The 17,500-nt window shown below is 40.9% G+C and overlaps 2 protein-coding genes across 2 annotated transcripts in view; one reads left to right on the forward strand and one right to left on the reverse strand.

Moving 5' to 3' along the window:
• The window catches only part of cenpp (centromere protein P), an 83,420-nt gene that overhangs the window by 29,952 nt on the left and 35,968 nt on the right, over positions 1 to 17,500 (reverse strand). The gene's annotated exons all lie outside the window — the stretch shown is intronic.
• Positions 6,003 to 11,575, forward strand: aspn (asporin (LRR class 1)). The gene is made up of 7 exons (XM_076096107.1): positions 6,003 to 6,222; positions 6,938 to 7,050; positions 8,971 to 9,184; positions 9,440 to 9,550; positions 9,774 to 9,867; positions 10,039 to 10,177; positions 11,378 to 11,575. Exons 1-7 carry the CDS (start codon positions 6,003 to 6,005, stop codon positions 11,573 to 11,575), a joined length of 1,089 nt encoding a protein of 362 aa, XP_075952222.1.

The following is a 17,500-nucleotide window of genomic DNA, read 5'->3' on the forward strand; positions in this document are numbered from 1 at the left end:
TGGGAGCTAACAGTGGACTTTTAGATCATGGGAGCTAACAGTGGACTTTTAGATCATGGAGCTAACAGTGGACTTTTAGATCATGGAGCTAACAGTGGACTTTTAGGTCATGGAGCTAACAGTGGACTTTTAGATCATGGAGCTAACAGTGGACTTTTAGGTCATGGAGCCAACAGTGGACTTTAAGATCATGGGAGCTAACAGTGGACTTTTAGATCATGGGAGCTAACAGTGGACTTTTAGATCATGGAGCTAACAGTGGACTTTTAGGTCATGGAGCCAACAGTGGACTTTAAGATCATGGGAGCTAACAGTGGACTTTTAGATCATGGGAGCTAACAGTGGACTTTTAGATCATGGGAGCTAACAGTGGACTTTTAGATCATGGAGCTAACAGTGGACTTTTAGGTCATGGAGCCAACAGTGGACTTTAAGATCATGGGAGCTAACAGTGGACTTTAAGATCATGGGAGCTAACAGTGGACTTTTAGATCATGGGAGCTAACAGTGGACTTTTAGATCATGGGAGCTAACAGTGGACTTTTAGATCATGGAGCTAACAGTGGACTTTTAGATCATGGGAGCTAACAGTGGACTTTTAGATCATGGAGCTAACAGTGGACTTTTAGGTCATGGGAGCTAACAGTGGACTTTTAGATCATGGGAGCTAACAGTGGACTTTTTAGATCATGGAGCTAACAGTGGACTTTTAGATCATGGAGCTAACAGTGGACTTTTAGGTCATGGGAGCTAACAGTGGACTTTTAGGTCATGGAGCTAACAGTGGACTTTTAGGTCATGGAGCTAACAGTGGACTTTTAGATCATGGGAGCTAACAGTGGACTTTTAGATCATGGAGCTAACAGTGGACTTTTAGGTCATGGGAGCTAACAGTGGACTTTTAGATCATGGGAGCTAACAGTGGACTTTTGAAATGTGAGGTAGATGGCCTTAAGCTCAAACTGTATTGGCTTGGCTCACTGTTGAAATTCACCAACAGTTAAGTGTGTTTACCTTCGGCTGCGATTTGTGATTCGGTATTGATGTCCGATTAAAAAACATCTAGACAATAAACTCTGTCACGGTGATCAGGCAGCTCACTCACTACTGGCGAGATCAAAAACGTTCCGACGTCTTGATGATGTATTGTTCATGATTTTTCAATTTTGTAATATTTTTCAACAGTGTCCAGACGTCCAAACAGTAGTCAATAATAACGTAAAGATAGATACGAACCACATAAAACAGAGAATGCAAAATATGGCATAAGATGAGAATAAAATATATGGATCGATAGATAATTATATATAAATAAAATAAAGATCACATCACAAAACGACCCCACGAAACAAGACAACAAACTAAAAACAAACCTATAGGAGGTTAACCAGTGAAGAAGAGCGGGAGCCTTATTGCTTGTGATGTGTAATTCAGTGGGAGAGTTTCAAACTGCTGGTCGGAAAAACAAATGATAAAGTTACTTTCAGACATTTTTGAATTCATGAATCACCTTCAAAAAATGAACATGGGAGAGCTCGACAGGCTTCTTTTTGATGAGATGATCATTTAACCAGATCTCTGATGGATTGGAAAATATGGTTTCCTCACAGAGAAGATGCGTTGAAACCAGAACACAGACCGGCTCCCATTTCGGTTTGTCCGACTGCCAAACCGGGGAATATTTGGACCGTCTGACTCAGCCATAAGTTGTGTCTCAGAGCGCCGTTCCAGCTGAGCTCAGCAGAAAATACCAGCACTGAATGGAAAAAGGAATAGTGTAACACGTGAACTCCTGACGAGCAGCTCCTGTAAGCTTTTCCAGTCTTGGGAGGTATTTCTCATTTCTACTTCAAATGTAAAGATTGTTGTGCCTCGTCAAACTGCACATCATGCAGAACACTAAGCACATAATGTTGGTTGGATGTTGCAAAGCATCTGCTCTGTTTCTCTTTTCTCTGCTTTCGAATAAGGAGGAAATCTATTCTGATGGTAACTTGTACCACCTTAAGTCAGGAGACCACACTGCTGACAAGTCATTCAGCATTCTGGACTTTTTTAATTGCCTGTGAGACGCTAGTTGCTCCTAGTTTGGTTTTACTAATTTTCGAGGAATGAATCTACAGAATAAGCCTTCGTTGGCTTCATCCATCGTTTAAAGTAAAGTCAGCTTTATTCAGACTTCAGTAGAGTATTATAGAAAGATCCACACTGTATGGGGATATTATCTTTAGCAACTAGTCTACGAAGGTAGAACTGTCACTGCTGAAAAAGAGAAACTTTGAAAATAACGACACCAAAGACGAAGAGTGAAATTTCGATTGAATGTGCCGCCCTAATCAAAATAGGTCAACATGGCAGCCTCGGCTCTTTGTTTAGGGAAGTCAGTTACTATGAAGCAGCCAGATGAAGAAGTTCAGACGGCATTCATCCTAAAAATCTCCTGCAGGGCCGGCTCACCTCCATCCTCACGTCACTAAGAAAACCCAAACATCTGTACAGACCCACTCTCCTTGTTTAACCCAGAGCCAACAGGCCAGAGTGTAGGAACCGTTCATGTTGATGTGAAATATTTAATATGGCAGCCGGCCGTGAAGGCAGGGGAGGTGACAGACCTACCTGTACTTTTCTATACAGTCAGGAGTCTGAAGCTAACGATCCTGGCATCACTTCAGAGCTCCTGATGAAAAGCACACGACGAAGTCCCAAAAAAGCCTTTTTAAATGTAGTCCCCGAGACGTACAGACAGTCTGATCACTGACAGAGTCAACAGCTCTCAACTGAAACTGAACCTCTCACCCGAACAGTGGTGGTTTTCCGTTGGTGGGGGTGTTCTGGGGGCAGTTTTTTTTTTATTTCTGGTGAGAGAGGGTGATGCTGTTCTCCATTCACTGGGAATGTATTGACTGAGGATTCAACTCTCAGCCCTCCAGCTGGACCCTGCTGCTGCTGCTCTGCTCACTGTGGGGGTTTAAACCAGGACACAAACACACCTGACGGCTGAGGTAGGACACACCCATTATTTATTAACAAAAAAACTAAACTCATCTTTTCAAGTATTTAACTATTCAATCTGGCATGATATTTTCAGACAATGCACCATCTCTGAGTTGTCAGTTTACAGGACTTCTCCTGTATGTCAGCGGCGGCAAATGTCTGAAAATGAACATTTTACCAGCTGATCTTGGTCTGTATTGTAGGAAAAATATATGTATTTTAAGAGAGAATATTTCAAATGTACTTATTTCTGAGTGAGTTTGATTTGCATGCAAGCTTCAGACCACAAGATCAATTTACAGGAATGTGGAAGTCTGTGGATCATCTTTTAAGTGAACTACATGATGTTTAATGGTTGAGTTTAATATTGAATGCTCGGGTCTTTCATGTGTTTCCTTTCTGGGGTTTAACTTCAGGAAGCTCTCATTTGACAGAAATGCTAAAGTAATTTTGGAGATTATGGAGAACAGTTTATTACAAATTGTAAATGCAACAAACACATAAAGGAAATGTGTCTTAATGACCTACAAGTCAGTACAAAGCAGAAAGATTTTCCACTTGTATGAAAGTGCAGAAACAATGAAATTAGTTAGCAGTAATTGTCAATTATAAAAAATTGTATTTTAAAAGCAGAATCTTTTGACTTGCCAAATTTTCTCTGGTTCCAGAGGACATAAACAAGACACGTTGACTTCAGCTCTATTTAACTAGGATGGACATTTTTGACTATTATCTGACATTTTATAGATTTAAATTTTACCCAAATAATAAAAAAGTAATCCACAGCTGCAGCCACAAGTGGTAGGGACATATATGTGAGACTGCAGGGATCAGAGGGGACAAAGGCTGTTTTATGAAATATAAAACCTCCAGAGAACTGATTATAATTCAGACTGTAAATAAAAGCACCTTCACCAGTCTGACCGGAGTGGATTCAGATTTATTGGATCGGTTCTCAAGGCTTGTTTGAGTAAGCGACAGGAAAAAACATTAAACAAGTGAAATATCTCCAACTTACTGCCAAGTTGTACAAATGCAAAACCCACCAAGTTCATTTGCAAAACACACATTAAGAAAAAAGCCTCGTTTGTGCTGAATGTGCAGATGAGGAACAAAGGAGTCTGGCTGCAGAGGAAGGGTCTCTGCTGCTGAACGCTATTTGCTGCTGCAGCAGGCTGCTCGACCACCACCACATATTTGTGGGACGACTGAAGGTTTGAAGATTACTTGAAGCACGCAGCCAACCAGGCGACCTCGGCCTCTCTCTGCTGGCTGTGTGAATGTGGAATAGAGGAAGACGTGTAAATCATCCTGTGAATCACCGCAGATGCCGAATAGGTGACAGCTGAGAAACATTTATGTTGGCTGCAAGAACTCATTTCCAGGGGAGCTTTTTCAGAGCTTCGTGGAAATGCTGATAGAAAAACCAGCAGCACTTATTGAAAGCGATCAGTGGAGGAGCTCAGCGTGTCCTTTCACCGCGCACTGTTTTAACAATAACTTCCTGGATCACATTAATGTGAGGGCTGTGAAACAGACACGCAACTGGTGGATCTGAGGGGACATTAGTACCGTTACTCCAGTTTTATACACTCTAGAATGTTGATAGCAAGTCTGCTAAAGTACTCTAACTACTTAGATATACACTCCCTGGCCACTTTATTAGGTACACCTCGCTAGTACCAGGTTGGAACTCCTTTAGTCTTCATTGTGTCTTAAGTCTTCGTGGCACATATTCAACAAGGGTTATTTTTACTTCACCACATGTATTTTGCAGGTATAGTTACTACATTACGATTTGACATACAAAACATGCGGTCAGATAATAACATATAATGCATTATTACAGATTTAACTACCCAAAAGTATATGAAGTAGTTGAAATCAGCTCCACCTCAACTAGCTACAACATTAAAGTATTGACTACTTGTTAGAGGATGCAGTGTCTGAAGACATTACGGTGGGATTACTGAGCTGTATTGATTGATGAACAGTGTTTCTGGCAGAATTGGGGAAGCTACTTTGAGAATAGTTTTACAAGCTACCAAGTACTTCAAACTGGATGAAGTTGAACTACAGCAAACCTACCTCTGGTTGAAATATAGTTTGGTTTGAAAGATAAAGGCGACGGGGCGTTTCTGTGTGTGGCCAAAAATGATTTGTAGTTTCAGTAGTTAACTACTCAGAAAATGACCAAAACCACCTTAATCACTGTGCAAATATGAATCTAGTTGAACTACCAGCAAGCTACTGCAAAATATAGTTTAACTACTAATAACCTGTAGTTTACTAGTTGCCAACACTGATTGCTGACTGTTAAACAACAAAGGAGCAGCTGAAGGAGAATGAAGAGAGGGAATGATGAAGGACTTAAAACAGCTGAGGTCTAATCTTTATAAACATTGAAATGAGCTGCTGTGTACTAGAAGGAGGTGAGTCTTGAAACCAAGTGACACATTATAATCACAATGCTTAACTAGCTGAGTTTAAAGGGTGAAAGTAAATCACTCATTTGAAACTTGTTACTAGTTATTAAGAACTTTGGAAGGACTTTACACTATTTAAAGCAAACGTTGAGGGAAAAGGGTGATTAGGGTTCAGCTTCATGTGGTTCAGCGCCTCTTCTCTCAAACATACAGAAGCTGATGTTCATGTGAAGCTACATTTAAATGGCGCTGTGAGTTTGTGTGTGCACAATAAAGAAGGCTTCCCTTGGCTCCTATCAACTGAGACCAACCCGAGACTCAAGTCTAGCTGCGTCCTAATTAAATCCAGTCTAATCGGGTCGGGTCCTGTTGTAGTGCTGCTTAATAAGTTCATTTTTTCCTGAATGCACACAAAGACATCATTCTCCAGTGAAAAAACAAAGAAAAATCATTTCACAGCTTGAACGGGTTATTTCCTCAGTGCCACGATGACATCACAGTCTAGTCCTGTCTATTACTTTTAGATCTATAACCTAAACCTCCGTCTCCTCCCACAGCTCTTCCTCCTCCTGGTATTAAAACATGAGGGTCTTCCTCCTGCTTTGCCTGCTGGCGCTCGGCAACGCCAAACCCTACCAGTCAATCAATGCCTTGGACTTCATGAGAAACTATGACATCATGATGGCTGATTCGAGCGATGAGGACGATGACAGTGAAGAAGATGATAATGATGACGATTATGACGACAACTGTCCGGCTGGTTGCCATTGCTCACCCAGAGTGGTGCAGTGCTCAGACCAGGGTGAGAACGAGGGCTGTCACTTTATGTTTGTGGCCAAAAAGAAACTCACAAAAACGATATTATCGTGATATATGGAAAAGATTTTGAAGAAAACAAATAATGCTATCTGTCAAATTCATCTTTAGCTTAGTTTTGTCAAATGTTTTGCCAAACGATTTACATTCAAAATACAAGTGAAGGGAGGTGAAGAGAAGTCAGTAACCATAACTGTATGATTGATCAATATCAATATGATATTATGGATTATTTACACAATATTATCATATGGCTACTATTAACATTATGTCAATATTTAATTTCTTAAATATCATGGTTATCACCAATACCGGTATGTCACGACCCTGCTGATGAGAACACACAGTATGAACACATCTGGATCCACATGTTACTGTAAACAGTGTTTTGATAAAGGCTTGTTCTTTCATCTAATCACAAACTATAAAGCTCACCATTTAAGATTATCAGTGACAGTTTGGAGTTCTATATTTTTCTTCTTGTCTACATATACCATGACAAGAACAAACTAAAACCAGTAATGTCTTAGTTTGTCTCTTAATACTTGAAAATACTCTTAATAGACTTCATGTAAATAATCGTAAAACTCAACTACTTCTTCTCTTGTGCATCTCACATTGGTGCCGCATGAGCTCCGATTTTCATCACTTTTGCTCCAACTTGCTGGTGTTTAATGAGGCGCTTGTGTTCCTGCCGACAGGTGAGATCTCTGTTCCTGAGAAGATTCCTGAAGACACCGTGATACTAGACCTCCAAAACAATGACATCACTGAGATCAAGGAGAACGACTTTAAAGGCCTCCACAAGCTTTACGTAAGAGAAAGCTTCAGAGCTGGTTTATCCTGCACACAGTCATGTTGTTAAGTTACTGCATCAGTCAGTGTTTGTACTTATGATCTAATCTATGGGATGATTAGTGTCAATCTTTCTCCTACCAACTAAAACGACCCGTTGTGACAAACAATGGGGGTCCACACATCAGCACAGTTCAGTCTGGTTTCATTTTGACCAATTCAAAACCACTAAGGAACTCTTACCAAGTACCATGTGACGAGAAGTGACTAGTTGAAGATGTGACCTGAGAGGAAAAAAAAAGAACAAGGTAGCCCCGCCCTAAAGCATACCCTGCTTTATGGTCTATTTGACTCTAAATGGACCATAATCTACTAAATGAACATCATGCTGTATTGAAGAAGACTTGAAACTGGAGGTTGAGACCATGAACTCGTGTTTACAATGTTTACTGAGGTAATAAATCAAGTGAGAAGTAGAGTCATTTTCTCAAAGACTTCTATACAACCAGAGGAGTCGCCCCCTGATGGACAGTAGAGAGAATGCAGTTTTAAGGCACTTCAGCATTGACTTCACTTTTCAGAACCAGAAGTTACCGCTTGATTGAGAAACGTAATTGAGTGTAGCTCAACCGTGCTTTAGCAGCACTCAGAGCTCACCACACGATCACTGATAGTATGCGAGTGAAACAAAAGGAAACAGACTTGAAACATCTCCTTGTCTTTCTAGTGCTTGTAACACAAGTCATATGCGGTCTGTGTTCCACCTCAACATCTGTGAAATCGATTCAGAATCATGAAAGATAAGAATTGCAATTATTCCGGGTTTTTCCTACTCTCAACATTTGCATCTCTCGAGCCAAAATTAACAAGAAAATCAGCAGACTTCTCTGGAAAGAACGCAGCCTGTTCACATCCACCGTCTGCTCTACTGCACCTGCACAAGTGTAAACATTTCAGAGCATGACATCAGATCCAGCGTCTAACCCAATGACTTCCTACGACTACTTCCATCTACAAAATGCTTAGATTTGGTTGAGAACTTTAAATGAGCCAGACTCACTAAAGCTCACTAATTCAGTCCAAATGTAGCCTGCAGCCTCGTGAGATTACAGTCCATCTGTACTTACTCCCAGTTAAGGAGAAGGGGCGGTTACAGAGGGGTCGTCTCTGATCTCGCTGATGTTCTTCCTGTTGGGAATAAGCCACATCAAAGCTTAAAACTCTGGATCCTCTGTATCAAAGCAAACAAAATGAGAACAATCTGCAGCTTTGTGCTAATACAGCGGCTCGTCATCAAGTGTTGGACGGTGCGTTTAAAAGGGACATATGCTTGTGCACATACATTTGGGTATCTAGAGTTCCTACCTGTCCACAAACTGTGAAATAAGAAAACCCAGTCAGTGTTTTGTAGGCTGCCTGAATCAGAAAACATGTGATTCAACCAGCCGTTCAGATTTGTCTCCCCTTGCTCCGTCACATGCAGGCTCATTAGAATTTACCCCCACAATGTTAGTATCTCGACCCACGGCTTGAGAACTACCTTTGCAAAAGGTTCACCATATTTTTCCTTGCAAGCCCATCATAGCAGATTGGTGGTTTTTGGGAGTGGGTTTAAAGAGAACTAAAACTGAGGGTGAATAAAGGTATATTCAGACAGAAAAATAATCAGTGCATGTCAACACTTTCGAATAGAAAAATATCCCCTTTAAATTTGATCAATTATTATTCTGTTCATTGAATCTAGTTTTGTTCTTTTCAGAGAGAATTTGTCAATAATGATGTCAGAACAAACCTTTCATATTGTCTGTCTTTATCTTCTTCTAGCTTGTTCATTCTGGACCTTGGAAACAGTAGTTTGACAAAAATTCCATTCTTACACCTGCTGTAAGAAATGCAGCAACAAACAACTGTTTTATTCACCTTCTATTCACCACATCAGGGCCTGTTTCTGATCAACAACAAGATCTCCACGATTCACCCCAAGGCCTTCAGAAACATGGACCATCTCAGACTGCTGTACCTGTCCTACAACCTGCTCACTGAGATCCCCGCGAACCTGCCTCCCAACGTCATCGAGCTCCGCTTCCATGAAAACAAGATCACCAGGATCCAGAAGGATGCGTTCAAAGGCCTGAGGAAACTCCATGTGCTGGGTAAGACCTGGTTTCAATCCCATATCTGATTAGCAATCATCAATTCTCTCATAGGCCAGATGTGTCCCGTCCTTTGCCAAGCAGAGGTCTGCAGGCAAACGCTGCAGCAGTTAATTATTCATTTAATTTAATAATTCTTTAACCAGAGAGAGGTACTGAACAAACTTTGGTTTGATGTATGTTCTCTAATGTAATTAGGAGATGGATTATGGATTTTTAATAATTAAACCAGATGTTTTGTGCTCGTCCCAACAGAGCTGGGCGCCAACCCTCTGGCCAACAGTGGGATTGGACTGGGAGCTTTTAACGGCTTGTCGACCCTGTACATCGGTATCACAGAGGCCAAACTCACTGCTGTGCCAAAAGGTAGAACATCACTCACCTCATGTTACGCTTATCTGATGCTTGATGTTACGCTTATTTGAACTCTTCTTTCACATCCAGTCAACCACCGACAGTATAATGACTCCGGACCTACAGTGTACAACTAAATGAGGCAAACGCTGCTAACCTCAGCAAGTAATCAAGTAAAAGTGTGTTTAATCCACCTTTTACACTGGTTATGATTGGTGTGTTTTGTATCTCCCAGACCTCCCAACCTCCATTACAGAGCTGAGCCTGGACTACAACAAGATCGCCAAGGTGGAAATAGAAGACTTCATCAGATATAAGAATCTGAAGAGGTGAAAACCAGCCACATTTTATCCTAGAAACAGACCGTTTTTCAGATTAAGACTCTTCTTCAAAACTCCAAGTTCATTTGATGTTTTTTGACACTTTGATGTTTGAGGTGATGATTTATATTTAATAGTGCTGCTAGTGTACCCGTCAACTATGTTTTGCCATTTTTGCAGGCTAGGACTCGGTTTTAACCAGATCAAGTACGTAGAAAATGGCAGCTTAGCCAATATTCCAAGCGTCCGTGAGATCCATCTGGACAACAACCGCCTGAAAAAGGTCCCACCGAGCCTCAACTCCCTGCGCTACCTCCAGGTGAGACACAGACACTGTGATAAGTGTCAGTGGAATAAAGTTCATCTGTTGGGTGTAGCGGGAAAGGGCTCAAAGCTTGCACCCTATGAGAAATAACTTCTGAGATGCTGCGTGTTGTCATCAAACCACTCCAATGCTAACTTCTCCATTTAATATTTCTATTCATACAAATCATACAGCTTTGGAGGTAGATTATCTCTTAATGCAAAGCTAAGCTAAACATGGACCCATCTCTGTGCTGGACGCATAGAAATGAGAATTCTAAATGTTCTTTAGAAGGCTAACTAGCTATGTAGCACAGACCTCCTTCTCCATGGTCGTGTCCTCCAGCTCATCACAGAGTATCTCTATTCTTCCATGTCCAAGTCCAAAACCTCCTCAGGGAGGCATCATGATCACATGACTGAACCACCTCAATTGACTCCTCTTAATCAATCTTCATCTCACTGCAGAGGAGAAGTTGTTTTTTTTACTCCAAACCCCTTCCAGATGTCCGAGTTCTCATCTGGTTTCTAAGACTGAGTCCAGACAGAAAACTCCTTTCAGCTGCTTCTATCCATCATATCATTCTATCGGTTGGTTCATCATCGTAGAATGTAAATAGTCTGCTAAATCCAGGTGGGATCAGTTCCCTTTTGTTACCGCTAAAGTCTGGTCCAGCACCTGCGTTACTGCCAATAGGCCCACAGCAGCCATTGGACATGTCACAGCAAAGTAAATAAAGGTGCTATTGATCAAAATCAATTATGGTACCATTCTATTTAGTACGTCGCAGCCATTCTAGAGAGCCGGGATGCACAAAATGGATGATTATTAATCACACCTGTTTACCCTTCAATGACATTTAAAAATGGCTGCTGTGAAAAGGGCCAATGCTGCACCGATCTTATCTCCTAGTGTAGCTAAAGTAGAAGAATAAAGTCTTCTTTTATTATTCCATGTGCAGCTCATACTACGCCGTTGTCACATGAGTAACGGAAGGGAACAGTGAGGTTGTGAGCCATCTCAAATACATCAGTTCCCTTCCACTCAGCAGCCTGGAGTCATAAAATGATGCCCAACTTTCTGACTCTAAAGGTTGTGATCCTGAGTTTCCACGGTAGCAGTTAAGCAGCTTTAAAACATAACTCCCAATCATGGTTGTTTACCGACAAAGCAGATAAAATAACTCGTTGAAAGAAATCCTCTTTGTTTGTTTAGGTGATTTATCTCCACGGCAATAAAATCAGCAGCGTGGGCGTCAACGACTTCTGTCCCATCACGGCCAGCGTGAAGAAGAACCTGTACACGGGCATCAGTCTGTTCGCCAACCCTGTTAAGTACTGGGACATCCAGCCCGCCACCTTCCGCTGCGTGACCGGACGGAGGGGCGTTCAGCTCGGGAACTTCAGGAAGTAGAGAGAGGAGACGACGCGTCGCAGACGGATCAGACATGAAGAACTGCCGATATCCTCGTTATAAAGGAAGGAGTTGAGAATAATAATTCTGATAAATAAAACAAGATGAAACTGGATTTCTAAAGTTTTCAGGAAATTAGAGAAATGGCATTATATTGATGTATATTAGAAAGTGTAGCACATGTTGAATGCTGGTACAATTTACACTAAATAAAAATAACTAGTCTGGATGTTGCTGCCGAAAAGACAGTATACAGGGGAGGACAAAATAACATGAACATCTGTAGATCATGATCAAATTCAACAAGTGTTCACATTGGCTTTTGCTGTGTAAACTTTCCCAGGAATAAAGCACCTCCCTCTGGTCACTTTTTGAGCAAAACCACCAAATAACCTGATTTGAGTAAAACTACATGCTGATGCCTTTTTAACAAGAGTTATTTTCATTCTAGTTTAGAAAAAGACATATTTTAATGAGATATTGAGTAGAAACCTTTCCAAACAAAATACTTTTTCCCTCTTTTGCATTTTTATTACGTATTATATTTGCCTTCTTTTAAGTTGAGACATGTTAATCATCATAAAGAGTCACTATATGGCCAGAGAAAAAACACTTTCTTTTAAACATACGTCCCTTCCAGCACAAGTCTGAACAGTCAATGAATGACGCTGCATTATTTAATGCAATAAGTCACTTTGAAGCCCCATGTTTGTCTTTATGTGCTTGTTTTATATTATCTCACTGCATGTCTGTATTGTTTGTATTTAGAAGATTGTACATCGTCCTTGATGCCAACTCAAAACGTGACTTTGTTTTTCTGAACTGTAGCAACCAAGTGAACTACAGTTATTATTGAAAGGCCCAACCTGGGACGTCTAAGAGCATCCTCCCTACAAACAGCTTCCTGTTTCTCCAGTGCTCTCTCCTCTGAAATGGTGCTATATTTATTTAGAATGTCTTTAAATAAACCTGGAACACCTCCCCATGCATGTTGTTACTTTTTGTCAAAATGAAAGTGGGTTCGAGTTGGAAAGTTAACGTTTGATTTTGTTATTTGAGCTATTATTGTCATATCTTGTGATTTCAGGCTATATGAATTAATTTGACTCAACATGTGAGACAAAGCTTGGATGAAATAAAGTATCTTCAAAGATCAATGGGCAACGTGCTGGTTTGTAAGATATTATAGTACTGAAGATTAGGACTCGTCAACACTACATAGTTTACAGACATTGCATGAACTGAGTTTAAAAAGGCAAAATAGTGTTTGAACACTCGGAATCTCAAACCAAATAGTCACAAGTGGATTGTATTCTTAGAGGAGCTGCACGGTTTTATAGATTAATGGTTACAAATAACATAGTCATCAATAGTCGAATATAAAATGTCAGAAAATTGTAAAAAATGTCCATCAAGATTACGTCTTGAAATGCCTCGTACTGTCCGACCATCTGTCCAAACCACAGATCTTGTGAGTTAAAGGTACAGACAGGAGACGTCTGGCTGCCCGGTCACATACCTACAGTATACGTATGTTCATTGTTATTTTTCCTTTAGTAGCTTTAACATGCTATAGTGCTGCTAAGGCTGCTGAAGTCCAGAGGAGCTGTTCCTTTATCAACCAGCAGGTGTCACTGCACACTAAAGAGTTAAAGGCAGTGCTGTTGGTGTCTGTGGAGGTCTGGATGTTGATCGAGTGTGCGTGTGTGTGTGTGTGTGTGTGTGTGTGTGTGTGTGTGTGTGTGAGAGAGAGAATTGATTTGCTTTTGGAGACAACCTCAAGTGGCCGTCTGATGAACTGCAGTTTTTGGCACTTCCGCATTGGCTTACTTTTTGGTGTAATTTAGAAAACAGTGAAAAGATGAGAGGTCTGGTACTTTACAACATCTCATTAATAGTGAACGGTACAGTACGTACAGAGACTATTCATGACAAAGACTTTTTTCAGACAGATTTGGTATCTCAGGAACTGATGGGATCTGAACTTGAACAAACAAAGATACACTGACGTGTCTGTTAGGGTTACAGTCCTGCATCGCCATTAAAAACTGTGTCTAAAATATAAACACACCAAATCTACTTTGCGGCTCATACGGTAGGGCAAACATGACGTAAGGCAGGTGGTAAAGTAACAAAAAACAACAAGATATATATCTTTAATTGAAGACAACTTTCATTGTCGAGTAAATTATTTAAAACAAAACAATCCCAAATTCAAGGTCCAGTAACAAGATTTTTCCAGAGCTTTCAATCGTATCACACGGTCTTCATCAGGTGATGGAGTTTGCTCTATTGTATCTTACTCGGAGTATGTTGTTAAGTTATTATTGTTAGGTTGTTGTTTACAATGAAAGGTGTCTCTTATCTCAGTGATGATTTGGAAACTGAATTTACACAAACTGCAGAAGCTCCTTATCGAACCAGCTCACTTCTAATTCAAACCAATCATTGAATGACGAGACGGCACACAGGACCCTGATGTTTAGATTCATCAATAAAAACTAGGGGTGGTGAAAAAAATCGATACAGCATAGTATCGCGATATTGTATCGATACACGGACGCCAAGTATCGATCTTTTATTATATAAACTATAAAAAATTTTTTTACTAGAAAAATAAAATCAATTGCTTTTTCAGTCCACTAGATGGTGCTGAGTTGTTTTCTGGCGAGGTCAGCAAAGGTCCCGGGTCAGCGTGATTGGTAGGAAGTTGGTCAAAACAAAGATGGAGACATCGGAGAAAGAAATCAGAAATGCACCGTCCGCGTTTAAATCAGGCGTCTGGACTTATTTTGGATTTTTTTTAACAAGGAAGGGAAGGACATGATGAATATGACGCATGAATATGACACATGGATATGACTCCGTCACGGCGTCATATTTTCACCGACACAGTCGTGCTTAAGGCCTACAGAGAAGTGAAGCTTAAAGTTGAGGAGTCTTTGAGTACAGCAGAAAGAGTTGCATTAACTTGTGGATTCCTATGTGACTACAACAGCACAATATCTCAGAGGACTGGTGACTGCTGTGTCTCGTTCTCCAAACTAGACAGTACACGTAAATCACACCGGGGCAAACATTACAGACCTCCTGCAGAATGCAGCACAAGAATTGCTGACAAAAACCTGGTGGTTGTAACAACGTTTCTAACATGGGCGTTGCCGTTCAGTTAGCGGGATTCCTGCTGGCCTCACAACGGGGTTAAATCTGCCAACAGTAGCCAGGCTCATGGGGAGAGTGCAGCGCACAACTGGCTCTCTGCCCTCGACGTCCACGCATCGCAAGTTATACTGAGTTATATAACTCTTATATCCTACTTCTATAAGTTATAGACACGTTTGCATTCAGTTAGGTTGGGCTATGTAGACTGTAATGCAAACTGTTCAGGTTGTCAGGTGCATGCAACATTTATGACATTGTTGGTCAGTCTGTCTGCTTGACGATCCTATTTTGCTGCAATAAAAATGATTGAAGTGAGATGAACAGACTGAAAACTTTATCTTATTAGATAAAACATGTTGACACAGTTTTCCTTTGGGGACATAATTTGAACTTGAAAAAAGTAATAAATCGCAATATATGTTATCGCAGTACCGTGATAATATCGTATCGTGATAATATCGCAGTACCGTGATAATATCGTATCGTGATAATATTGTCACCTCTGGTGATTCCCACCCCTAATAAAAACCAGTAAAACTTGAGTCCGAAGACTGGCTTAAACCTGCATTATTGATTTATTTAGGGGTGCACTTTGTCAACACTGACATATTATCATAGTAGAGCTGATGGTGAATCAAAACTGTAATGTTGTGGGTTGTAGTACCAAAAGCATTAAGCAGAGAGATGCTCAAACACTCACAGAGTTAGTGATGATTCTCAGTGGGTTCAACTAGAAGTCGACCAGTAGTGGATTCTTAAAGGCCGATATAATGACGATAGTTTGGAGCAGGAAAAAGACGATCAAGAGTCGAAAGATTATTAACATGCACAAATATATATAAGTGGCCATCATTATGTGTATGGAGCCTCCATGCAAAACGTTGATGTACGTCCGCAGGTGAATGGCGGTGGCTGTGCAGCTATCGGACACGATCAGATAAGACGTCCAGTCTCGGGTCAACACTATGGGCTGAAAGAAGTATTACTACTTCATTAATGTGATGTCCAGTAAAAGTAGGAGGCCATTGGGTCTTCATACATTATATATATATCATTCATGATATATATTTTGGGAGGAGCTGATTGAGAGGAGCTGACACAGAAAGTTCTTCATCCTTTCCTCACTGACAAAAACAATTCAAACTTTTAAAATACACACAGGAATGATGAATGTGATGAAACCGATGTGAAAACGGGATGGTGTGTGTGTATGTGTTTTCTTTGCCCTCACAGCCTGTCTGGGAGGCCCCTTGTCAAACAGCAGCCCGCTCCCTGCTGACTCCCAGAAACCCAACACCTGCCAGCTGCCTTCTTCCTCAGATACATCTTTACCTGAAACTGATACCCAGTGTCCTCAGAGAACGAGGCCGAGCGGTGGTACGGTGAGACGACGTAGTGCTGCGGAGGGTTTACTTCTCCACCGTTTGGTCCTTTTAAATGAGGACTTGTTGTGCTGCGGGTGGGGTGGACGAGAGCTGCCTGTCTCTCTCTTTCTCCAGGAAACATATGGAACAGATCTGCCGGTTAGCCAGGCCTCGTCCTGCCACGTCTCACAGCCCCACACACACATTTATATACACACACACACACACTCATACTCACACACAGAAAACGGTCCTAACTTCAGGGCTCTTACCTCTTTTCACCCTCTGTTTTTACTCCTCTCTATCTTCCATTTCATTCTCGTCATCTCATAACTCCATACACGACTTCCCCGGCTTTTTATCCTGCAGACGAGTCTCTCAACGAGAAGTTAGTCAGAAAAATAAGCTGATCAACAATAAGCGGAGATGCTCTACATGTTAACTATGTCCCAATTCAGTTGCCAGAAGCCTTTGTTTGTCTGAATTTGCACGACACAGAATCCAACAATCCACAAAGGGCCACAAGTGTCACTCTGCAGTCAGTCAGAAACAGATCACATGACCGAGTTATACAGGGTTTCCCAAAATAAAGAGTGGCTTTGCTAATGTAAGAATGAAATATAATATTAGTCTTATTAAGCTTTAGGGAATTCAAGCTGTGGTGCGAAAATAATTTTTTTGAATGTGTGAGGCTGTCTTATGGTAACTTAATATAAAAAGAGACGAGATGCTTCAGGATGTTTGTAAAACCACTCAGCAGGTGATCGACTGTTAGATCACATCATACGTTATTATAATTATGTAATTTGTAGTAATTAATCCGATGGCAACATTTTTACAAGATGAGACAAACGGCTCCGTCAGGTGGAGACGTGTTAAGAAAAACACTGCGCTGCAGGTCAGACTTTAGACTGAAGTCTGATTATCACCAGCTGTTCTGGAGTCGGCATCACACTAGATTTGTATCATCAACTGTTCCAATATGGTGTTTTTACTTAAAATACTTGGATTATGATCAACTCATTTTATGTGAATCCACTGATTGATGGATTGTTTCTCAAATACAAGATAATAACCATATTTTGGATACTTCTGTCACATACAGCTGTATTGCTTTATCTAATTCCGTGTAGTTGTGATGATGCAACACTCCCTAAACCACTAAAGTATCAGTCCGTCTCATCACTTTCCCTCCTTTACCTGTGTTAGTCGGCTCCTCTTCATCAGGCCTCAGTAAGTGACTTCAGGTGAAAAGCTGCTGGATATGTTTTTTGGTAAAAATCTGTGATGTGTGCTGATTTATTGAGCCTTCTCAGGAACGCGTCTACTTAAAAGGCCGTTTAACAGCCTGAGGAGATAAATAAGATGTCCCTCTTGGCAGTTCAAAAATTTTAAATCC

The sequence above is a fragment of the Anarhichas minor genome, unplaced genomic scaffold (genome assembly GCF_050575085.1).
Source record: "Anarhichas minor isolate MPS153535 unplaced genomic scaffold, ASM5057508v1 ptg000021l, whole genome shotgun sequence".
Classification (NCBI taxonomy): domain Eukaryota; kingdom Metazoa; phylum Chordata; class Actinopteri; order Perciformes; family Anarhichadidae; genus Anarhichas; species Anarhichas minor.

Coding starts and splice junctions, on each gene's coding strand:
- aspn (XM_076096107.1), top strand. CDS start 6,003: ATGAGGGTCTTCCTCCTGCTTTGCCTGCTGGCGCTCGGCAACGCCAAA. Junction 6,223..6,937: donor GGTGCAGTGCTCAGACCAGG/GTGAGAACGAGG, acceptor TCCTGCCGACAG/GTGAGATCTCTGTTCCTGAG. Junction 9,868..10,038: donor AGATATAAGAATCTGAAGAG/GTGAAAACCAGC, acceptor CCATTTTTGCAG/GCTAGGACTCGGTTTTAACC.